Raw genomic sequence first — 24,259 nt, forward strand, 5'->3', positions numbered from 1 at the left:
CCCCCCCCCCCAAAAAAAACGAAATTACTTTCCGAACAACCGAATACAATATTTATCATTTTAATAGTTTATGGTTATTAAATACGACATGGAATACCGAATCCTTTTTCTGCGTTAAAGTAAAAATTTTCCAAACACGGCTCACTTCCAAATAAGTTTTTAAATGTGTGCTTATTTGTAGTTATTTAGAACCAGGAGTATCAAGTTATTCATTATTGAAAGTTCTTTGATTTATAAAATCAATTATTGGTAAATTTTTGAGGACAAATGAAAAAAATAAAATTTAAACTTCATTTTTTGGACTTTATATTTTAGTAAAAACGTAATTACGATAATCTAGCAGATTTTTTAATCTACAGGTTTCGAATTTAACTAATAGACTGCTTATTTTAATTAAAAAGTTAAAAAAAAACACAATTTTGCTAGTAGTTAGAGTCAGCCAAAAATTAATGAATAAACAAATAATTAGCCAGAAAAAAATTAAAGGGAAACCGGTGTCCTATCTGTGTCAAAGGATTAAAAAGAGTGATTCAATGATTTTACGGTAATTATTACTGAAAAAACTACAGTATATCAGATTTTTTGTTCCGTAACATGTTCCGCGAAAAATGGATTTTACGCTAAAAAGTGCCGGTACCCTGAGGGCCACTACTTTTTTCCGAAATTAGATCTGGATTTCCTTTTACAGTGCCTCTGTACCTTTTCTAAAAGGAATTCTACATATTTTCTAAGATATATAATTAAATATAAATTTAAAATAGTTCTAATTTCTTTTATAACTAGATAAAATCCATAAGAAAATATATAACTAATTTATCATCATATATATAAAATCTACAATCGATTTAATATAATCTATTAAATCTATTACTATAATACATAAACTAATTTTATCGAAATATTCAAAGAATTGTTTCCCTTAAAATTACATACTTTTGAGACCTTATTTGGCTTGTAAATAACTTGTTTACGCCTAATAAATTTTACATCCTTGAGCATTATTAAACATTCTGCTATATCAGGCATAACCATTAGTGAAATCATGTAGAGAAATTTCAGTTATGGTCGAAAACCTTTGATAATAGTTCAATTAAACGACACACTTTTGCTTTATAAGATTAGTAAATCAATAAAAGTATTGACAAGAATATATTTTTTTTATAATTCCTATTCAAAGAAAATGCTGCAATTAATAAAACGAACGGTTGAAAGTAATAAAAAGTTTTTGCATTAGCATTAGCATGAATACCATTCATTTGATGTATAGTGAGAGAAAATGGAATTCCGCAGTTTAAATTATAAGAACGCTTAAATACAATGTAAAAAAATTATAATCACAATTTTGACAGTTTAAATAAGTCTTGTGAGTGTGTACAGTTTTAAAGCGTTTTTGGTAACTTAAACTTCTTTCATTTGACAAAAAGTTAAAAAAAAGATGAAAAACTTAAAATTTCACATAAAAATGTTTAAATTATAAGACCAGGACTCATTTGGAATCTCATGTTTTCAAAACGTTTGTTCGTAAACCATTAAAATATAGCTGTTCCACCTTATCCCTATTTCGTATCAGTCCTATTTGTTAAAGCTAATAAAAGACACGCATCTCTACATGCTAAGTTTTAAATTCCTAAATTCAATTCTGTTGATGAATTTTAGCTTAATATAAAATACAATAGAAATTAAACCCATCGACAAGTATCATAAATATTATTTAAAGTTCTTTGTGTTTAAATTTATTGAAACAGCATGTTTTTTACAACAAGCAATTCTAAATTCTGAGGATTTTTCAGCAAATTTTCACTACCTTAATTTTATCCTATGCCGTTAAGGCTGGGGTATATGACGAGAAGACCGGTCATTAGTCGAGTACCGAATTCAACTTCAAAATAACAATATTAAATGTTCAAAAATTTTGTGTTTATAACGAATTTAAAAACTACTAGTCCTCCACCAACCTGACATTTTTTGAAGGAAATGCGTCTTTCTGTTAAATAAATAATCCCAAGAAACTGAAGTGGTAAAATATTACCTGGTAAAAAACAAAATTCGCTTCAAAAATATATAAATAGGAAATGACTGTTTTCATGTTTCAAGCACTCAAAATCAGCCACCCATTTTTAAGACATGCCAGTCTTTTGTTTCTTTTTAGTCTTGCAAGTTTTGAAAATGGGTGTCTATTTTTATCGTTTGAAACATGTCGACTGTTATTTCCTATTTATATATTTTCGAATCGAATGTAGTTTTTAATCAAGTAACAATTTTTCTGTTGTTTAAGTGAGAAATGTTATACCAGAAATAGGCTAAAAATAGGGCCATGTTTATTTGTTTCTGGTTTAAATTAAATTTGTGTAGATGACCACCAGTCAAGTTATATTGCTCCAATAAAACAGTTATTTTCGGCACACTTCAAAAAATTAAGATTCTTCGGTTGAATGAACACATGAAACGTTCTTATGAAACATACAAATAGACATTCCTTTATTGACCACATGATTTCAGAGTTTAATAAAGAATTAAATAAACATTGTTATAAATGTTTTCAAATTTTATTGCCTACTATTTAAATTTTTGCTGGCAAAAATTTGTCAATCTTCCAGAATAAAATAAACATTTCTGCTAAAACGAAAAATTTGCTAAAATGATAAATCTATTTTCTCTAGTCTATTATTGTTATAAGAAATTTTTACTTGGACTTTAGTCTATGTTAAAATGTTGTTTTAAACACGTGTTTTTTTAACTAAATAAAAAGTTAGTTTTCAGGTAAGAAAAAAAAATGCGAAATAAAACCAGAACCTGTTAATCTGGTAAAACCGTATTAAAATAAGTACCATATGGAAACTTGAGTGCTCAGCTTAAGTGAAAAAGTGTAAATATAATGTTTTTACATCTAATGTTATACTTTTTCTAATGTGGATATCAGAGTTAAATGTACGCATTCTTATTATCAGCAAAATTCCCAGTTTTCTTTAAAATTATTAAATCTTAAAAAGAAAACAAAGTCTTTCTAATAAACATTAAAGCTGTAACTATACATTGTTATGCTTTCCAAAAATAATATTGCAACTAATGAGGACGAATATCAGTAATTAACTTCCTTAATGTAATAAGTAAAATATATTCATTTCGAAACTTTAAACTTTACAAATCAATAAAACTTATCGCAAAACCAAAGAATACATTAAATGGTGGCTTGTTCAGAAACCAATAATTCCACTTCACAACAATTTTCCACATTACTTTGCATGAGAGGAACTGGCATTTTAAACTGCTCCAAGTGCGCGTTATTATCGTTACAGAAAATGAAATTGCCCAAACATATTTAAAACCTCACCATATTCAATTAAGCGAGTTCTGTTTATATCATAATCGCTTATTTGTAAAACATTAAGCTTTGAAAGTCATTCGGTTCATTGGAGAAAAATTATTCTTAATGTCCATTCGTAACTACCAGTGAATTAATTTCTTCATACCCACCAAAACAGATTCAGAAAAGCTGTCTTCATTCTCGCTAATTTTTATGGACAAACACCGAGGTAATAAAACGGAATCTTGGAAAGAAATGAAGCAGTAATAAGATGTTTATAACCCAGATGGACATAACTCACTGAGGCGAATCGAGGCAAGCTTTGCTTAGGCAAATAAAATGTCATATATATATATATATATCTGTATAGACACATCGTTCTCGAAAGAAATTGCATATTTAGTTGAAGGGGATCATTTACATATTGCAGAATGGCCTTTTCACTGGAATTGAGCATGTAAATTGTTGTTGATATCCTAATTTTCTGTAGTTAGCTTTTCTTATATAATGCATTTCATTATTTTTGATTTCATCGCATAACGCAATTAATACATAATTCTCGGGTATTTTGTAAAATTGCCGATAAAATATGCAATTGAAACTGATATTTGAAGAAGGAAATATTCTTAAATGGGTGATCAATACAAGGATTTATAGTTTTCTCATTGCCTACCATACGTTCGCATACGTAGTTGCTGCGGTAGTTATGCAGAAAAACGAGATGGGTCAGCATAGTTGTTTTTGTTATTTTACTTTATTTTAATATTTTTAGTTCTGGCAAATATTGTAGTTAAGATATAATTGTCAGATATTTTACAAAATCTAGCTTAACATATATTATTTATTTACAAAGTATTTTCCAGTTTTTTATTCATAGAGAAATTTAACCCCTTTCGTTGAAGCCCGCGCGTACGTATGTACACGCGAGTTATATTGAAAAATTAAAGAGTTCTGAAGTAACTGTACTACGCAAAACATATGTGCGAAATGCTACATAAAAGTTCTAAGTTTTTAAAATTGACAATAGATGTTGTATCAATATCTTTAAAAATAACTCAAAAACTTCGAATATAATTATTTTATTTGTTTCCGAGTGAAAAAGAATCAACTTCTATACCTAGTTTTGAATAGTCCTTTCAAATTATTATTTAAATAATATGAGAGCCGTGTTTACAAAAATGCACTTAACCTTAAATGTATTGAAAAAGAATTTCTTATTTCATAAACTGCTGCTAATGAATCGACTGACTACGGTAATCGACGTTTTTCATCACCGATTCGCAAACATTATTTTATAAAACTGAAAGAGTCCCATAAATTCAAAGATTTTCAATTATACGTAGGTTGATCTACTTTTATTTTCTTATAACATTTAACCACCTCAGACCAATATGCTCTCTGATAAAACAATTTTCTATCCTGAAATGCAATCCACGTTTATTGATAAGAACGCATATTGCAAATCTAAGCATACTGATAGAACTACCTCTCCTCTAGACTATTCCATGTTTCCTACTCAGATTCAACGAAGTGCATTATGCAACACTATATATATTTACACAATGTCAAATAACCGCTTTAGAATGGGAAATGATGTGGACATGAATAACTGAAGTGGCCGACGCATTCAGTACTTGGTGATCAGTCTTTATCTGAGGAAAGTTTAAGGATTCGAAAATTTTATATAAATATCGAATGGTAATATTTTTTGCGAATCATAACCTAAAGTTATTTGCAGTGATTGAGGCCATTGTCATAAACAGAATTGTAATTTAAGCTCTGCATTGCTTAACCAATGAAAGGTAAAGAAAAATTATCATAGTGTTCAAAACACTGTTCAGCATTTTTACACTATTTACAGTTCGTTGTTTAGATTACCCTAAACAAAAAACTGGTTCTTTGTGCTACAGCTTTGCCTGAAAATTGCTTTCAAAACATGTAAGCAACTGGGGTTGTCTTGCGCTTAGTTTGGGGTCAATAAATATAGGGTGAAAATAGTGATCGGAACTCAGAAAAATGTTTATAAATTTGCATACAGAGAAACAACAATCTCTGTTAAGTTACATAAGTTCTTGTTCAAAAGCATTTAACCGACTTTTTTTGTTTTCAGTTTTCATTGTGCATTTCTCTGAAAGGACATTTTTTCATATATTTCAATCATACATTGCTATTTATTTTAAGAACAATAAACCTCCGGTTTGGTGTGGTGGTCAGAACCTTCCAGGTTTTGATTCTCCGTGCTAAAACAAGTGCATCCAGTAAAAACTCAATGTCTAAAAGCCGACAATAAAATTACCGGTATTTACTTATTTTACTCTTACAAGATATTGGAATTTTCCGTGAACTTCTATCATTTTATAAAAAACGTTCCAATTTTTATTCTCTGTAAATTTATTCTTGACTTTTGCTAAATAATTCCTAATAAATCCACATGTTTTACAAAGAGTCAAAACATTAAAAAACTTAAATGAAATGAAATATTGTGAACAATTTCTTCCTTTTAATGTCAATTTGTTTTTATTCGAAACTAATTTTATTTATACATCCTACAGTATGAAAAATTCTATAATTAGTAATTATGCAAAACAATATTACACAAAAAAAATTCAAAGTATGTTCGATTACTTGAAATTTAAAGCAATGTCTTTTTGATTTCCTGCATTATTTCTAATTCAAAACAATATCTTTTAGACAATCAGAAATAAAATAATTTCGAAACTGGATTGAAGGGCGTTATATATTTTTTCTTGAAAAATAGACTTATCATTTTATTAGAATTTATGCATATTCATATTCAGAAACTGATAGAGATATCATGTTTTTAAATTAGTTAATTTGCATGTGAAACTCAAAGTAATTAGTTTTCGTACGAAAAAAAACTACTCAACTTACTTAAATAATTAATTCCATTTCATGAAATAATTTTTTGATGTCATGAAAAATGTTTAAACTTAATTTCAAATCAAATCCTCAAATAAGTTTTTCTTTCATTTATCAAATTTCATTGATATTTGGGAATTTAAAACTCCACGTTAATTTTAACGTAAAAATTAAAAACTCTCATGCAAATTTACTCAAACATGAGAGTTTTACTAGTACTAAGTTGCAATTGAGAGTAAAACATAACAATTTAACTAGTACTAAGTTGCTTGATTTAATGAACTTAAAATAGTGATTCACAAATATTCTCAATTATTCTAAATTTATTCCTCCAAAAATAATTAACTGATTACTTACTTTAAAATAATTAAGCTCTGTTGGCCATATATATGACTAAAAATTTAAATCGAGAGATCTATACCGTTGTCAAAAGAATTTCATTTTAAAGCTGAAAATTATGAAATAAAAAAAATGTTAGAAACGTTTTAATGTCATTATTAATTACAAAGGGAACAGGTAACGATATTTTTTTATGATTTAGAAGATATTTCTTGTGCATTTTTTGACATTTTAGACGCTAAACGCTCTTGAAAAATCGCAAGAAACATGAAGTACTAAGGCTTTTTTTCTTCATTTGCTTGAGATAAAAACCATCAGATGTAATCAGTTGCACGTAAAAAATCTTCTTACAGTCAGAATTCATGTAGTTACCTGTATTTGAAGGCAAAAAATTGACAGTAACTTTCAAAAAGTTTATTATGAATTTGTGTTTGTTTTCGCTTTTGATCAGGAATTTCCTTGTCGTTTGGGTTAATTCTAAAACATGCAAAGCCAAGAAGATGAACACTTGAATATTTTTTCAAGCAGAAAAATATCTAGTAAGATTACCAGATTGTACTGGCATTTCTGGTAAAAATAATTATTTTGGTTAATAAAACCAAAATATACGGTATTTATTTTATTCGTATGGTAAAGGTTTCTAAAAATTAATTCATTCAAATAAATTATATTTCTACCATGTTCTAAGGTAATATGATAAAATTACTAAAATTTACCACAATTAAAGAAATTATCACATATTATAAAGCAATATATTCTTGTTAATTTGATCAAAATCATTACCAGAGCATTTCGGTGAAAATTATTTAACTTCTGGTGTTCTTACAGAGCCCGAAACATGCTCAATTTTACCATATTCTGATAATTTTGATCATATATTTTTTCTCAGTGCTCTGCATCGTCATTAAGCAAACAACGCGATCAATCTCTATATTTACTGCTTAGGGTCACTGCTTAGGGTTTTCGAGCATTTCGTTCAGTTGAAAAAAAAATACTAAAATACTTCAAAATCCAAAGTTGCAAAGGGGTGTCAGAAATTAACAGTGAGAACGATGGAATATAGCAATTTACGAATTATTAACTGTTAAATTTGTAGTACAAAGCATGTGCGTCTGTGCAGTCTTTGGAAATACAGTTATAGAATTGAAAATTGGTGTTCTGAAAAGGCAGTTACGATAATTTAAACTTTCACACATTGTTGAATTAAATTTTAGTTTATTCGAAAGTTGCTGCAATTCTTAGTGATTATTTTTCATATTTTCTCTCATATTTTGCTTTAAATAATGAAGATTTGTTAGTTAACTGTATCAAAAGAAAATAATTCTCTCTCTCGAAATATAAATTTCATTAGCACCAGCTAGGGATATTTTTGAAAGTAACAAAAAGAAAGAGATAAAATGTTTCAAGAATCTAATCTTAAAATGTATGTACTGATTTTTTAATCAAAGTAGGTAAAAACAGCTTCCTATTCTAGCTGTTTTAATTATTTTATTAACGAGTGAATAACTTCTTCTTTCTTTTAATTGTGTTACACATTCTGAATTTTTAGGTTAATATTTTTAAGTACAGCTGAGTTTTTTTTAAATTCAGTTAACTGTTAATTTTGTTACGATGACGGTATTAAATATTTTTCGTAAATACAATTAAAATTTCTATGCAGGTTTTCAAGAAATGTAACTTCGTTTAGTAAAAAATCATTTTTTATGAGAAACCCAATCATGAATGCGAAGCAATCATGGGGTTAGTAAGTAGAGTCAATAAATTTAAGGAAAAACAAAATAAAGTGCAAAAAATAAAATACAAAATAAATACGATATGAAATGAATAAATGAAATACAAAATTAACGAAACAATTGCAGAAAAAGTTGTAAATGTAGATAATATTTTAAACATTAATAAATATATATTGTGTGACAAAATATATATTTAAAACTGTATTTGCGATAGTTATGGCTAAGAAAGAAAGTTAAGGAATCATATACAAACTTAACTGCTTAAATGTCGAATAAAGTAGTGGTAACATAACTCGAAATTTGATAAATACTTTACTAAAGAGCATCTAAAGACAATATAATAAAAAGAGATTGAGTGACCAAAATTAAGTGCGTTTTTAACGATGTTCCATTTTTGAAACATTGGCGTTAGGCAAGATCTTTTTAATGACGGTATACGTCCGAGTTCATAGAGCTTTGATCGGAACAAAGTGTTCTTTACTTAAAAGACCATGTAAGTATAGAATATCATTTCGAGAAATATATTAAGAGTTTAAAGTTTTTAAAGCGTAAATTGAATATATAGTGACAAGTTATTCTAGAAATTTTCCAGGAAAGTTTTTAAAGTGCATCGAGAAAAATACGATTAATTTGTTCATGACATTTTTTAGAAAATTGATTCCGGCTTTTCAAATTTTGTGGGTTCATCAAATTTTACTTTCGTATTAGATTTTATTATTGGGCTTTTAGTTTTTTGTTTTTTATTTGCGCTTGACTCTAGGATTTGATTTCCACTTCATTTTCTCTGCTATTACTTTTAAGGACGATATTCTAGGACGAAAATGGAAAATATTTCTATGTGAGTTTACCGAGGAAACTAAAACTCCTGATTCATCACGATTGAGAGGACAACTATCTAAATCTGAAAAAGAAAAAAATCTTTCTATCAGGGCCTTTATATCTGTTGTAAATGTAAGGTTCGCATAAGTTTAATTTTATTACAGCAGAGAAAAGTTTAACTTTTCTATAAAAAAGGTGGCAACATTCAGATATGTAAATAGAACGCTTCGCTTTAACATATATGTCGCTGATTATTATTTTTTATTAAATACTTTTTTAAAATATCTTTTCGCTTCTTTATTATATTTCATATAAACTAAATTCCTTGTCTTTCAACTTTATCTTATATAAAGTTATGCATCTCTTAGACATGGGACTAGGAGAAAACATAATTTGTAAAATTAAGAAGAAAAAAAACACTTTTCTTAACTCACTTTTTGCAATAACAAATTTATCCCAGAAGTAAGAGAAATCACAAGAATATGAAAGGAATAACTATCAAAAAGAAAAAGAATGTATACAATACCATTGCGGGTAACACATGAAAAAAAAACTTTTATGTTAAATATTAACTCTATTTTAATTCAATCGTTAAAATTTTATTAAAAGACGAAAACACTGTACATAAAATAGTACATTTATTGCTAATTAAATAATCTGTTTGTATAATTATGTTATCAGTCACCTACAAATTATTGTCTAAAGACATTGAACCTAAAAACGCACATCATGCCTTTCTCCATTGAAACATTATTATTTATCTAGGATAAGCGTCATTATGCCAATTGAATTAAATGTTCACACCATAACCCAAGATTTAAATCTCGAAATGCCAATGTTTAAAACATTTAGAATTATCTTATGAATTAATATTTTGACATTTAAATTTTAAAAAAAAATCGAATTTGAGGTCTAACAGAGAGTTATATCATCCTGCTAAATGCTTGTGAGTATCGCTGTCGTATTATGGAAATTGAATATTTGGTAAATTATCTTACAATCAGGAAAAAACTTTACAAATTTTATCAAATTTAAAAAAATCAAAAAAATAAATAACTAAGGAAGAAAAAACAAACTAAATACAAAATATTCTTCACAGTGTAAATTCTAAATGTATGAAAAATAATATTATTTGGAATTTAATTGCTAATAAACTAAATTGGAACTCAAAGTTCATGATCTAATTTCGGATCATTGGCATGTAAACTGATAATGTATAAATAAATTATTACTTCGTTAACTTTTTTAAATACGAGCAAGTTATATTACTATACTTGAGATTACTTGAAATTCTTAAATATAGATGACGTACTAGCAGGTGATATAAATCTGCATGTGCAAAAATTTTAACTGTAAAAAACTTATGAAATTTAAAACAATTTTAATGATTATTTCTGTAATATTAATCTAAAATTAATTAGTAATTAACTTATTTACCATAGACGAGTCAAGGAGAAAAAGTAGTGGCAATAATAATTCGATATCAGTCAATATTAAAAATAGGTACAAAATTGATTTCTATCACATCATATTAATAACAGTGCTTATATTGAATGTTTCAGGTCGCATTTGGTAACTGATCATCTAAAAAAAAATACAGTTTTCCGTTATCAAATTCATAATACACGTTTTTAATTGAATTGTCTTTAGCATTTCCAGCACAACCCGAGATGCGTTTCGACCTTCTCGAGTTCATTTTATTTAATTTTTATTCCCATCAAATACTGTCTAAAATATATATGTTAAAAAGAATTGATCACCACTTTACAAGTCGAAATAAGGAATTAGCACATAAATAGACGTAATTTTATAAGATTGCATTGGTATCGAATGGATTAATTCGCTAAAATATTTAATTCTAATTCGGATTATTATAAAACAAACACTTTTAAAAGTAAATAAATTAAGATGGATCTATGCGCAGTTAACGAATAAAGATAAAGTAATTTATTAGTTCATAAATAGAAATAACTCATAAGTAACGGAATGAACAAGCATTTTCACTTTAGAAACTGCATTAGAGCTAAGAAAATTTGATTTATTTCATATAGGATAATTTTAAAAGATGATTATAATACTTATCTAAAATACAAAGATAAAACCGAGTTATCTTTCTTAACAATGCCAATTACCATCTTGCATGCGCCTAAATCATATAATGGAATCAATTTAGTCCCAGTTTTGAAATAGATTCGGGTAACGATGCGAGTGCAGATGCAATTTACAGCCGATCCCTTAGAAATGCAATCTTCGGTTTGCATAACCTGTGAGTAAATTATGGCTGATAGAAGGCATCTGCGTTAAGGGATGGTTCTGCGCTTTATTAAGTCAAGGTTTGGGCAAAAGATTGCCTCGTAATTGTTACGAAGGCGCCGAATCTACGCGCTCAAAACGCCGTAAAATTTTAATTGCTATCGCCGAGTTCGTAATGAGTTATTTTTAACCCATCATCATGGCATAAGATATATAAATCAGGATGGAGGAATATTTTTGATAAATTTCCCCACAAAAAAGTTCTTTTCAAGATGGAATAGAATTTTAATATATTTTATTAATTTAAAATCAACCAGTCGAATATAATTAAAAGGAAATAATAGGAATCTTACATTTTAGCTGTATGTTTTGAATGTTATGAACTATATTAGAATCTTCAGTGAGTTATTAATAGTTTCAATTATAAATTTCCAAACGAAATGCACCAGGGAAGTTAAATTAATTTAATTACTAAATTGGTAATTAAAGTTAGTTTACATGTTCCAGTAAGTCTTAAGTCACTAGTTCAAACTAGTTTACAGGTAAGTGTCTTGTTCTAGTTTGTATGAAGTTAATGTATAAATAAATTATTACTTCGTTAACTCTTTTAAATAAAACTATACTTGGTCTATTATTATACTTGAGATTACTTGAAATTCTTAAATATAGGTGATGTACTAGCAGGTGATATTTATAAATTTGCATATGTAAAATTTTAACTGCAAAAAAAACTTCGAAAATTTAAAACAATTTTAATGATTATTTCTGTAATATTAATCTAAAATTACTAAGTAATTAACTTATTTACCATAGACGAGTCAGGAACAAAAAGTGGTGGAAAAATATTTCGATATGAGTCAATATTAAAAATAGGCCGTAAAATTTTAATTGCTATCGCCGGGTTCGTAATGAGTTATTTTTTACCCATCATCATGGCATAAGATATATAAATCAGGATGGAGAATATTTTCGGTAAATTTCCCAACAAAAGAAGTTCTTTTCAAGGTGGAATAGACTTTTAATATATTTTATTAATTTAAAATCAACCAGTCGCATATAATTAAAAGGAAATAATAGGAATCTTACATTTTAGCTGCATGCGCTGAATGTTATGAACTATATTAGAATCTTTGTAATCCAGTGAGTGATGAATAGTTTCAATTATAAATTTCCAAACGAAATGCACCAGAGACGTTAAATTAATTTAATTACTAAATTGGTAATTAAAGTTAGTTAACCTGTTCCAGTAAGTCGAAAGTTACTAGTTCTAGCTAGTCTACAGGTAAGTGTCTTGTACTAGTTTGTCTAAAGTTAATTTATCTGCACATAATTTTTACTTTAAAATGTGATTTGAGGAGTTTTCTCTAGTACGGAATTCTGTCAAATAAATCTAAAATTGATTTAATTTAAATGGTAAATTCGAAATTTTGTAAGGTAAATTAAAAATTAAATTGTTGCATCGCAGTCAAATAATTTGTGTAACCACAGTAATTTAATATAAAACTATTAATTAAAACATTTTAGTTGTTTTAGACATTAAACTGCTAAGTGGAAAGATTGATTTTTCTGTAAATTTGATTTCACGAGTGCTGTTGTTTTTTCCTTTATTTGATCCAGTTTTTTTACAGTGTAGATATATTTGCACATACATTTTTTTTCTGCACAACGTAAAACGTCTCAAAGAATAAAGTAGGAAGTAAGTTGTTTGTTATGCATGAAAATACCCTGATAAAGTAGGGGAAAAGTTTGTATCAGCACTTACAGTATAGGGAATTGTTGTAGAAGAAATATCTAAAAGAGGTGTTATCCATTTCTCAACAAAAAAGTTTTCCATCCCGCTTTTGGAGCACCTGATTTTGAGCGCCTCGCTAGTTGATGGAAACATCATACATCTTTTGTCTTTTGAACTTGAATATAATACCATGGTTTTTTGCTTATAGTATGAATAAATTCAGAAATTTCACTTAAGAAGGGAAATTCCATAAGAATTTTAAATAATAATTTATTTTAATAAGAATCAAGAAGTCATCAAAATTTTGAAAATTATTTTAACCATAAAACTATTTATAAAGATTTTGATAACTTCCTGATTTTTATCATAATTGACTATTATTTGAAATTTTTATGGAATTTTAATCTTTTAATTTATTTTGAAATATATTTGAACGTTACTTCAAAGGTACATCGGCATTTTCGGTATAAGATAAACTTAAATCATATTAAATACAATGGCAAATTAAGTATCTGCTTCAAAAAATTATTGTGCTAAACGCTTAATCAAAATATTTTTGTTTATATTAATATTTCAAATTATATTAACATTTCCGATTTATCCATATTTAAATTTCTAAAAATTGCTCCCCATCTGAAAAAAAATGAATAAAAATTGTTTATAAAATATAAGTTGGCGTTTTAAATTTGTATCCATTATTTAGGAGAAGAACTTCAAGTATCTTCATAAAACCCATCTAAGACAATAAACGGAATAAAATCCGAAAGTACAGAATTGACTCTACGGAATTCTGTTATTTGACAATAGCTAGAGTGGGGAATTATATAAATCAAAATTAATGTTTTTCTTTCAGAATAGTAGAGAAAGGAACCAAGTACATTATTTATTCAAGACGGCTGTGCCATTCATTCACATCCTAAAAGTAAATTGAAACCAACGCACACACGGAAGGACCATAATACCAATTTCTTTTATTCTCTACTGTTTTATACCTCCATTATTTTCAACCTACAAAAACATTCAGTGGTGATAAATGTTATAGCCGAACGCACTTACATCTGTGCGAATCAAGAGTAGATTCGATTAACGCAATCTAACTCAGTTTAAGCAATTTGTAAAAAATCGTGTAAGTAAGATAAAATGTCAGGCCCGTAACTCTCTATTCAGTAAATTTACCCGTAGAGACTTGAAAGAATGTTTTCTCTGAATTCGAATGCCTTTTTTTTCTCTATGAAGTTAATTATTATTTTACACTCTCTTTTAAAACCACCATTATTTTCTTATGCTAAGCACAGAAAAAATACTTAAAAAGCATTAGCTCTTAATTCATCGAAATTCCTGCTATTGATAAAAACTTCCCCCTTTTCCTCTTAGAAAATTAATGTTTTTATATAATTGTTTTTTTAATAATTCTCAATTCATAGAAAACAAATCCCATAAATACATACTAATTCTCAATTCGTAGTTTACGTAATGTAATATCTTGAATATATTTCAGTTTCAAGTAAGATATGATATAATTACGTTATTTTACGTGTTATACTTTATCTGTAAAATCTTAATTTGTTGTGCGAATTTTTAATGTTTCGATAATTTTTGTTCTTTCTAAAGAAAGTACAGGAAAGGCATTAAATATCCTTTAAAATGCATTTATCATTATGTTATATCATAGTATGTTATTACATATTGCATTTATAAAAAAAGTTCGAAAATATATTGTTAACAGTAGAAAATAGTTATGAAATATAAATATGTATTAAAACATAAGTGGTCGTAAAAATGCATTTATACCTGTGCAAATTAAAGTAATTCGATTAATGCAACTTTGCGTTAAAAAAAGTAATGAAATAAAAAACTATGTATGTAGAAAAAGCCATGTAAAAACAATGTATACACCCCCGTATTTATCCCAAAAATCAAAAACTAAACCTTAGGGAGATGAAAAGAAGTTTTCTATATTTTATTTTTTTAAGCAGCAATGTAGGATGTACTCGTGCATCTCACCACCAAAAATGGCGACAACTACTTAGCAACAAAGTGGTGTTCCAACTCACCTAGAAAGCTCTATTATACTAGTTGGTACAATGTATGCCAATTATTGCTTCTAGGCTCAGTATAATTTGTAATATTTTTAATACGCAGGACTCAGTAAACCTATTATTACGATACAATACCAAGCAATAAACATTATTTTAGGATGATGCATACACAAATTTTCAGAATCAAATTAGTCTTTAAATTAAACATATGAGTAGCACTGAACTAGCATTAAGACAAGAATCGAACAGAACATAAGCTTGTATTACATTTTAGAATCCCATGATATAGTTCACAGAATATTAAAAAATAAAATCTATTTGTCCTTATTAAACAATTAGGAACATGCATACCTATTTTAACGATGAAAAACTAATCATGCAATCAAATCAAAAGAAATCACTAACAGCAACAATGTCTCATTGACCAATCCTCGATTACACACGCAAGCTTTTAGATATAAAACATGGAAAAAAACCCAGTTTTAACATTTTTTTTTTGGAAATGAAAATAATTTTCGTTGTCGGAGAAATTTGGTAAAAGCTAATTCTGTTTCAAGCATTCAGATTTAAATTACACCTGTTAAATTTCATGAATAAATTTTTTTTTGTCGCCATGGTAAAGATAGTTTGCCAAATGTGGTGACCGTTTCGTATAATGCTTTTTTTATTATTATTATTGCTCGTCCGTTTTTCCTACAGGATGTTCTATGGTGAGCGTCTTGTAATGAAACTATAGATGTTAACTAAATATTTGCTAATTTCGATATCGTTGGTTATTCAATAAGAACTAGCATAAATTAAAAATATATCTATAGTTAACTCAACAGTCTATTCATTAATCTACAAACCAGCAACCTTTAAATAATATATGAAAGCTCGATTGGGTGTTTATCTAACATAAAGCGTTCCTTCATACATTATTTTAAGTTGTTCAATATCATATACAGAGAAATATTGCAGCACAGTTTTTACAGTGTGGTTCTTATTTTTCAAATAATTTATGCATTTATCATCAATAAGGTTTTAACACTATTTTCTTAAAAAAAGAATATATAAAAAATACTTAATGCTTTGGAATTTTTTAATTGTTTTAAAAGATATATTAATATATTCAATATAGAAATTGCATAAAATTTTTCTTTTCTAAAAAAATTGCATTAAAGAAGTTATTTCTATGTTTAACTTCTAATAAACATATCATAAATTTTAGAAACATGAGATTACCAGACCTAGTACACGAATAAACGAAACAAGAACTTCATACCAGACGTGGTTAAACGATTAAGTTTGAAAGTATGGCAGGTATTTTTTAAGAAAATTGCCCAATTTACTGAAAACTCAAGATTAAATTGTTAACTACTTAGTTATTTCAGAGCAAGTTTCTTAATTATTATAATTACAGAGACTCATTCGTTAAATAATGCAGGTATGTTTAATAGTTATAAAGTAGTCACTGCGTTTGAATTAAATTTTCAATTATAATAAATTAAGAAAAATAGATAGAATAAGGAAAGAGGGAAGATTGATAGTTAAGATTGAAAGGCCGTTTAATTAAAAGGGACTAAAAATGGTTCATTAGAAGCTATAACGAAATGTAGATTGTCTTTGGTTTGGGATTTAACTCATTAAAAATTAATATTTTATTATCTGCATGCTAGAGTAATTTGTAGCAGGCACATGTTGTTTGCTTGGGTTTGTAAATGTTAAATTTCATTTCTAAGTATTAAATTTCATTTCTAAGTATTAAATTTCATTTCTAAGTATTACATTTCATTTCTAAGTATTACATTTCATTTCTAAGTATTAAATTTCATTTCTAAGTATTAAATTTCATTTCTAAGTATTAAATTTCATTTCTAAGCCTAAAATTGGAGCTTGAAACCTATTTTGTACTAAACAAATTGTTGTCTAACGAAATCTAAATGTTTTATTTTTAAAAAAAGGCTGTCTTAGGAAACATGCAAGAAGGAAGAAAAATTCTACAAACTTAAAGTATAGAATGGTTATGACATTTCTGAAAATGAAAATATAGTTCTGGTAAAAAAAACCAAAGCATATAGTGTTTATAAATCATACATTTGGAAATTTTCCATTTATATGTTAACGCCTTATCGGAAATTCTGCCTTTCAAAATATAGTTCCTTTTAAAATTTAGTAAAAAAAGCAAAACCGAGTGAATTTTACGATATTCTACAAGTTTTAAGGTTTTTATTTATTTATTTATTTATTTTTAGTAAAGGAAAATTTCCAAAAGGAACCGGTAGCAATGTTAACAAACAACTCAAAAAGTTATTGAAAAAATCTAAAAACACTTCGAATCCAACTTGAATAAAAAACTAAAATGGTTTTATTATCGTTATTGACTGGTTTTTATTGTGAAGTAAAATCGAATTATATAACTTTTGATCAAAAAACATGAAATTACCTTCCAAATCATTCGAAACAATTTTTATTAAAAGTATCGATATTCTAATGTAAGAATTTTTTTTTATTAAAATTCTCGTTCCCGCAGATTATGAACTATATTTCACAACTTAAACTGAAAATTTACATGCCATATGTCAAAATTTGAACAAATTTGGGATAATATGTTTCAATATATTTATTTAACGTCACATCGTGACAGATTTTCTTGTCTGTTAGAAAAAATAAAATGGATCACACTTCGGGGAGGCTGACCTTTGTCCGAGTGACACTCGAGATAAGCTGATGATGAAAAAAGAGAAGTGAAAATCGACAAAAAAACCTAAAAAGTAGAAAGAAACTCGACTCATGTGTCGACGATCAATTAAAAAGAAAAGAAAGGGTGGGCGGGAGTTCGATTTTCTGCATCCGTTGTGACGTGATTAGAAGCCATCGATCAAACCTCCAATCACAGCGTTGGATTTTACTTGTCACTTGAAAGACACTCTCTTCAGTGATTTATTTTGTTTATTGTTTTTGTGGGTTATTTTTCCGGAAGTATATTGTTTTGCAGTCATACTGAAGAAAAAAATAGATGAATTAGTAGAATTTTCGATTTTTTTTTACCCTTTTTTTTTAGAATTATTAGTACGAATTAGTTTATTTTAACATATGGATTTTGCTTGTTAGACATTTATAGTATGTGAACATGTTAGAACGTCATAGATGCGTAAAATAAAAATGCAATATTGAAGAATGCCTGGATGAAGAAATTAAAAATTTTTGCATAATTTGTGTAGTTAAGTGAGAAAAAAATAGCAGCTAAAAATATTTTATTTTTTGACATATTAGTAATTATTAGTTAATATAGTAATTATTATTCAACTAATGTAATAATTATTAGAACAAAAATAGTATTTGTAATAAAATAAATTAAAACTCAAATTTTAAGTTAGATTTGCCAAAATTCTCACCTGGAAAAATTCATACGTTTAAAAACATAATATTGAATTTTTTTTCCATTAAAAGTAAAGAATTTTATTTTATTTACTATATTAACGCATATTTTAATTAGTACATTTATATATTACTAAGTAAAAATAATTTTCACAGAAAACTATCAAAATTTTAAAAAGGTTAAAGGCAGCATTTTTTTTTTTTTTTTTTTTTTTTTGTGAAAATATATGATAATGCATTGTAAGGATACTAGCCCGTTCTATACTTAGCTAACATTTCCTCTCGGATTATAAATCGTTTTGTAATGTTTTGTGTTAATGCATATTAGCAAAATTATTATTGTTTTCAATAATGAAGATTATTAGATTTTTTCTTGGTATTATTATTTCTTCATTTCTTTTGAATGTGTGAAAGTGTGAATTAAGCTTTTTAATATAAGGGAGAAAATTTTGGAAAACTGAAAAATTAATATTTATTGATTAATAAATTTAACATTTGGGTGTCATTAACTTATGTCCAATATATCCAACCAAACCCAATATATCTTATCAAATATAAAAAATATACTGACTAACCAATCAAAACCCTTTATATATGATATTACATTTTATGTGCATCGCATATTATATGAAACAAATGAATTTACCTATAGCAAAAAGTCGTGTACAAGCATGACTTCTTTTTTATTTAATTGCATAAAAATCTCAAAGATTAAACAAAGGCTAAACAAGATTTTCATTGTATTTTTCAAGTCGAAATTTTAACCTTAGAATTGCTTCGAATACCTTTATTAGCCTACCAGTTAAAGCATTTTTCAGGGAAATATCTTCCTTATACTTAGAGGTATAGATTTGAATACCGATTCACTAACTATAATTTGTGTTATGATAATATATTTCATCAAATAAGGAAACTTGTTAAGTATGTTTAAACTATTGGACGAGAAAATGAGCATTTGCGTGGTGATTGCTTCTCGGTCGTCTAGAACAGTGGTTCCCAACCTGGGGGCGATCGCCCCAAAGGGGGCGATAGAGCTTCTCGAGGGGGCGATAATCCTTAGGGGGGCGATCAGGGGGCGACGAGTATTCAAAAGATGCTAATAATATTAATAAGAAAAACTATTTAAGATTGAAATTGAAGATATATATGAAACTTATGGTTCTGGTGTAGACAATTATGATAGTTAAAAATTTAAAAAAAATTCAAGTGCAGGATCGTTTTCGTCATACGTTTTGGTATCGCAAGCAGAAATCTGATCACTCTGTTCCTCTGAGCAATAATACTGTTTCCAGGCGTATTGATGAAATGGCCGCCGACGTTGAATCAAAACTCATCAAATTTTTGAAAGAAGGTAAATTTGCGTTGCAGATTGATGAATCAACTGTGATAGATAACAAAGCTGTTTTAGTTTACGTGAGATTCATAAATGAGAGTAAGGAGATTAACGAGGAAATGTTGTTTACAAGAACTTTGAACACAGATACAAAAGGATCGTCAATTTTTAAATTGGTCAAAGATTATTTTGAGGAAAAAGAAATTCCCCTCACAAATGTAAGTGCTTGCTCAACAGATGGTGCTCCAACCATGTCTGGTTGTCATACTGGCTTTCTGGGTCACCTTAAAAAAGAAGTACCGGAAGTTATCTCACTATTCATTATGTCATTCATCGTCAACTTTCGGCTGCGAAAAATTGGTTATTTCCGGCATCAATAAAATAAAAGCTAATTCTCCTAATAACCGTTTGTTCCGAGAACTTTGCCATGAAACTGATGAAAATTTCGAATTCCTGCTCCTACATACAGCTGTGAGATGGCTTTCAAAAGGAAACTGAGCCACTTCTTCGAATTGCTGGATTCGGTTACTGAGTTTCTCGTCACCACTGATCCTGTTTTAAGTGTGAGTTTGAAGTAACGAAAGTTGGAAACTGCGTACCTCACTGATAGTTTTGAAAAAATGATGGAAATCATTGTAAAACTTCAAGGAAATAAAATGAACATTATCAAGGCTAAGAGAATCATATCTTCATTCATCGCCAAATTTGATATCTACAAGTCAAACATTGGTCGCAAAGAGCTAATGCAATTTCCTGCTCTTAAAAAATGCTCAATGGCAGATAACGAGATTCTCGAAAATAAAATCTTAATTTTTACTGATCGCCTTGATCAGTTATGGAATCAAGATTTAAAGATTTGATGAAATTAGGATTTCCGGATTGGATTTTCGATCCTTTCTCTTTTGAAGTTGCGGATAAGCTCACTTCCTCTTTGTAGACTGAGTTTTTTGTTTGAAGTCTGACTGTGAGGCTAAAGTCGTCTTTAAAAAATACGGTTGCGAGTTAGCTTGGGTAAAGTTTATGGATACTTATCCACAATTGTGGAAACAAACTGAGCTGCTTCTCATCTCGTTCCCGTTAACATGTTTAGTGGAGAGAGGATTTAGTTTTGTCTTCCAGCTGCTCACAAACCAAAGAGATAGGTTGGACATTTGCTTCTAAGGAGACCCGCGTTTAAATCTGACGAGCATAAAACCTGACATTCAAGCTTTAACTTGAAATACACCAAGCACAGGGCAATCATTGAAGTGGTGAAAATGTATTTTCTCACTCTTCATTTTTTTCCACAAATTTTAGTTGTTAACGTTTTAATTTTTTCTTGATTACATTAAAATATGAATTTTAAAAAATGTACTTTTGTTTTGATTACTTCGTTTTAAATATCATTTGTTTTTGAAAAAAAAAATACACAATTTTTTTTAATTAATAAAAATGACAGGATAAATGTGCCTCCTTATTTGCATTACAATTTAAATTAAAATCAAATAACTTATCATATTTTCAGTGTTTGGTTGCTCACAAACAACAATGAATGGTTTTTTGAGCTAAAAGAGAAAGGGGCGATATGTGTCAGCCAACCCCAAGAGGGGGGNACAATTTAAATTAAAATCAAATAACTTAATATTTTCAGTGTTTGGTTGCTCACAAGCATACAATGAATGGTTTTTTGATCAAAAAGAGAAAGGGGCGATGTGTGTCAGCCAACCCCAAGAGGGGGGCGATGGTCCACAAAAGGTTGGGAACCACTGGTCTAGAAGATGCCCAAACTCACCTCTATATTTATTAAAGATCTAAATTAAGATTTATATGTACCTGATACTTATTGTATCAGTTACTTTAAGATGACGCATCAGTTTCAATTTGAAACTGACACCAAAAGCCTAAATCTAGTTTGAACCATGAAATAAATATCTGATTATTATTCTATTGGGATATGTCATAGTCTCGAAACCATTATATTGATATAGTAGCTCAAAATTTATGTTACCTACAAGATATATTATCCCATTTTTTCTATTAAGTTTAGTAATTTCTTTTTACAAAGAATTACTTCAAAGAAACACTAACAAATTGAGGTAGAAAGGAACTTGTGAAACACTATAAAATTGAAAATTGCGGCTTTTCTCGTAATTTTGGAAAGGGATGAGAGTCGGAAACCCAAGAAAAGATTTATTTGAAGTTTCAATGTAAACATTGAAAAAGAAGAAGAAAAAAAAGAACACGGCCATACATATTGGACTCTCGATTGCTCGCTTGGGTGCCATAAAATTCTTCCGTAAGAAAGAAAATATGCTTTCAATTTAAAAAGTATACTTTGGAAATACCTATCTTTTCTAGTTCATTCCAGACGTATCTAACTACTCTCCTGGTCTCACGCATGGAGTTTTAATCTCTTAAAGATTTCCATTTAGAAAGATAAAGCTGGAATAAGGAAAAAAAAATGGTTCAATCATAAAAAAATATATCTTTTAAAAAAGAATGGGCTAGAATAGCATGCTAGGTAATTACTAAATAATACATAGAAGTGACAGATGTATATATTTTAATTAAAAAAAATTATTTTTGATATAAAAAAATAAGTAAAGGAGCACATTTTTTAACGTTTGATAATTAAAAATACTTAGCAATTAGGATTTTTTTGCATCAATTCCGTAACAGATCTGTGTATAGCGATACAATATTGCAGAAACTGTATTTTTTACAGTTTAAAAAATTTTGGAGAACAGAACTAATTGACAAAGGTTAAAGTTAGGTTAAAGGCTAAAGGAAAAATTGTTATGTAGACAGAACAGCATTGATTTCAAATTTCATTTAAATATTTTTTTTAAATTATATATATATATTTTTTAAAATATATATTTTTTAAAAAATATTAAATATATTTTATATTTAGATATTTTTTTGGAAAAAAAAATATATATACATATATATATATATATATATATATTTTACTTCATCTAATTCAAAATTCCACCAAAGTCGCGAAATAAGAGTTAAGCGAGTGTTAAAAAAAGGAATATAGATTTGAAATAGTTTTGTAAACGTGTATTGAAGCAAATTTTTTATGAGTGATTAACAAGTTTATTTGAAGCAATAATAAGTGCTGTTTAGCCAAGACCCTAAACTATAGGGTAAAATTACAAAAATTTTAAAAAAATCCTTAGAAAATGCAGTAGAACATCATTTTTATAAACCAGTCTGGACTGTAGTCGACCCCGATCACGGGAACTACGAATACTCGAAAACTTTGAAAAATGGCTTTCTTTTAATAAATATAATAAATAATTGTCATCGGTTTTTCATTTCACACTTAGTTTAAAACTACTACAAAATTTAAAATATGGTTTATTCATTTACTTATTTATAACATTGGATACAGTTAATGTGTCTAAGAGCTTTATGTTATCAAGATTTATGTTATTTTTTCTCCTTACTTTAATAGGGCAAATTATATGGTTTTCTCTTTATTTTAATAGGATCAGTTCAAGATTTATGTTGCTTTCTCCTTACTTTAATAGGGTCAGTTAAGTGGCTCGACTTCAAATAAATGTGAGACATATTCAGCGCAATGTAGGAATAAAGCCAAGCGTGTATAAAGCACAAATTTTATACATAAAGCACAAATAGTATGTATTTTCACATTAATTTGTGGTTTATTGGTATTGTTTCCCTTTATTAATAGCTCGACTTATTTACACTTTCACAATTTATTTGATAATATTTTTTTGCATACAATGATAATTCCTCTTTCTGAGAACACCTTAGAAAAATTTAAGAAAATGTTCGACTCTTCTCGAGAATTTAAATGCAAAGCCCTGTTTTGTGAGAAAAAATGTTTGCTATAGGTTGGATAAAAGAAAGTTATCCATGATCGATATGGTAAATTGGATAATTCAGATAATCATTATCCGGATTAGCATCATTCGACTTTATAGTAACTGTTGATAATCAATGACACGGAAATAAAAGGATAAAGGGAGAAAAGTAAAAGAATAAAGGACTAATAAAAATCTAAATTAAAGAATAGAGGCTAAAAACATTATCATACTCGGGAAATTTTTATAAATTTTTATCAATGGAAATTATTTAAGGCTGAGTACTTGCTAAGAAGTATTCATTGTTTCGTAGACTATGATGAAAATTCAACTGATACGTAGCATTGCAAAATTTATTAAATCGAACTCATAAATGGCCGATATTTTGACACTTGTTTTGATGAGAAGAAAATAAATCCACTAAGATAGTTAACTTTCTAAAAGCTAGATGGCATTTAAAGCGTTGATGAGTGAAAAAGGTTGAGACAAATGTCAAAACAGTAATGATGGCTAATTAGAATTGGAAACATTATTTATGCATCTGATAGACTCTAATGGACAAAATTAGTTTGAACAGCTCTGAGCAGTAGAAAAGAAAAGAGAGAACAGATATAATATATATATATATATATATATATATATATATATAATA

At 27.9% G+C, this 24,259-nt stretch overlaps 2 protein-coding genes across 4 annotated transcripts in view; one reads left to right on the top strand and one right to left on the bottom strand.

Annotated features, from left to right (window-relative positions):
• Positions 1–24,259, bottom strand: part of LOC107444296 (neural cell adhesion molecule 2) — a 765,139-nt gene that overhangs the window by 623,517 nt on the left and 117,363 nt on the right. The window contains exon 3 of one of the 3 annotated variants that reach the window (XM_071181217.1): positions 22,117–22,213. The exons of the other annotated variants lie outside the window; for them this stretch is intronic. The gene's annotated coding sequence lies outside the window, so the exon portion shown is untranslated. The remainder of the gene's footprint in view (positions 1–22,116; positions 22,214–24,259) is intronic. 3 annotated transcript variants of the gene reach the window in all.
• LOC139425628 (protein FAM200C-like) lies at positions 19,636–20,172 on the top strand. Its single transcript, XM_071181022.1, has one exon. It carries the CDS (start codon positions 19,636–19,638, stop codon positions 20,170–20,172), a length of 537 nt encoding a protein of 178 aa, XP_071037123.1.

This window comes from Parasteatoda tepidariorum, chromosome 5 (genome assembly GCF_043381705.1).
Source record: "Parasteatoda tepidariorum isolate YZ-2023 chromosome 5, CAS_Ptep_4.0, whole genome shotgun sequence".
Taxonomy (NCBI): Eukaryota; Metazoa; Arthropoda; class Arachnida; order Araneae; family Theridiidae; genus Parasteatoda; species Parasteatoda tepidariorum.

Excerpts from the sequence above, each read along its gene's own strand:
- LOC139425628 (XM_071181022.1), top strand. The coding sequence starts at position 19,636 with ATGATAGTTAAAAATTTAAAAAAAATTCAAGTGCAGGATCGTTTTCGT.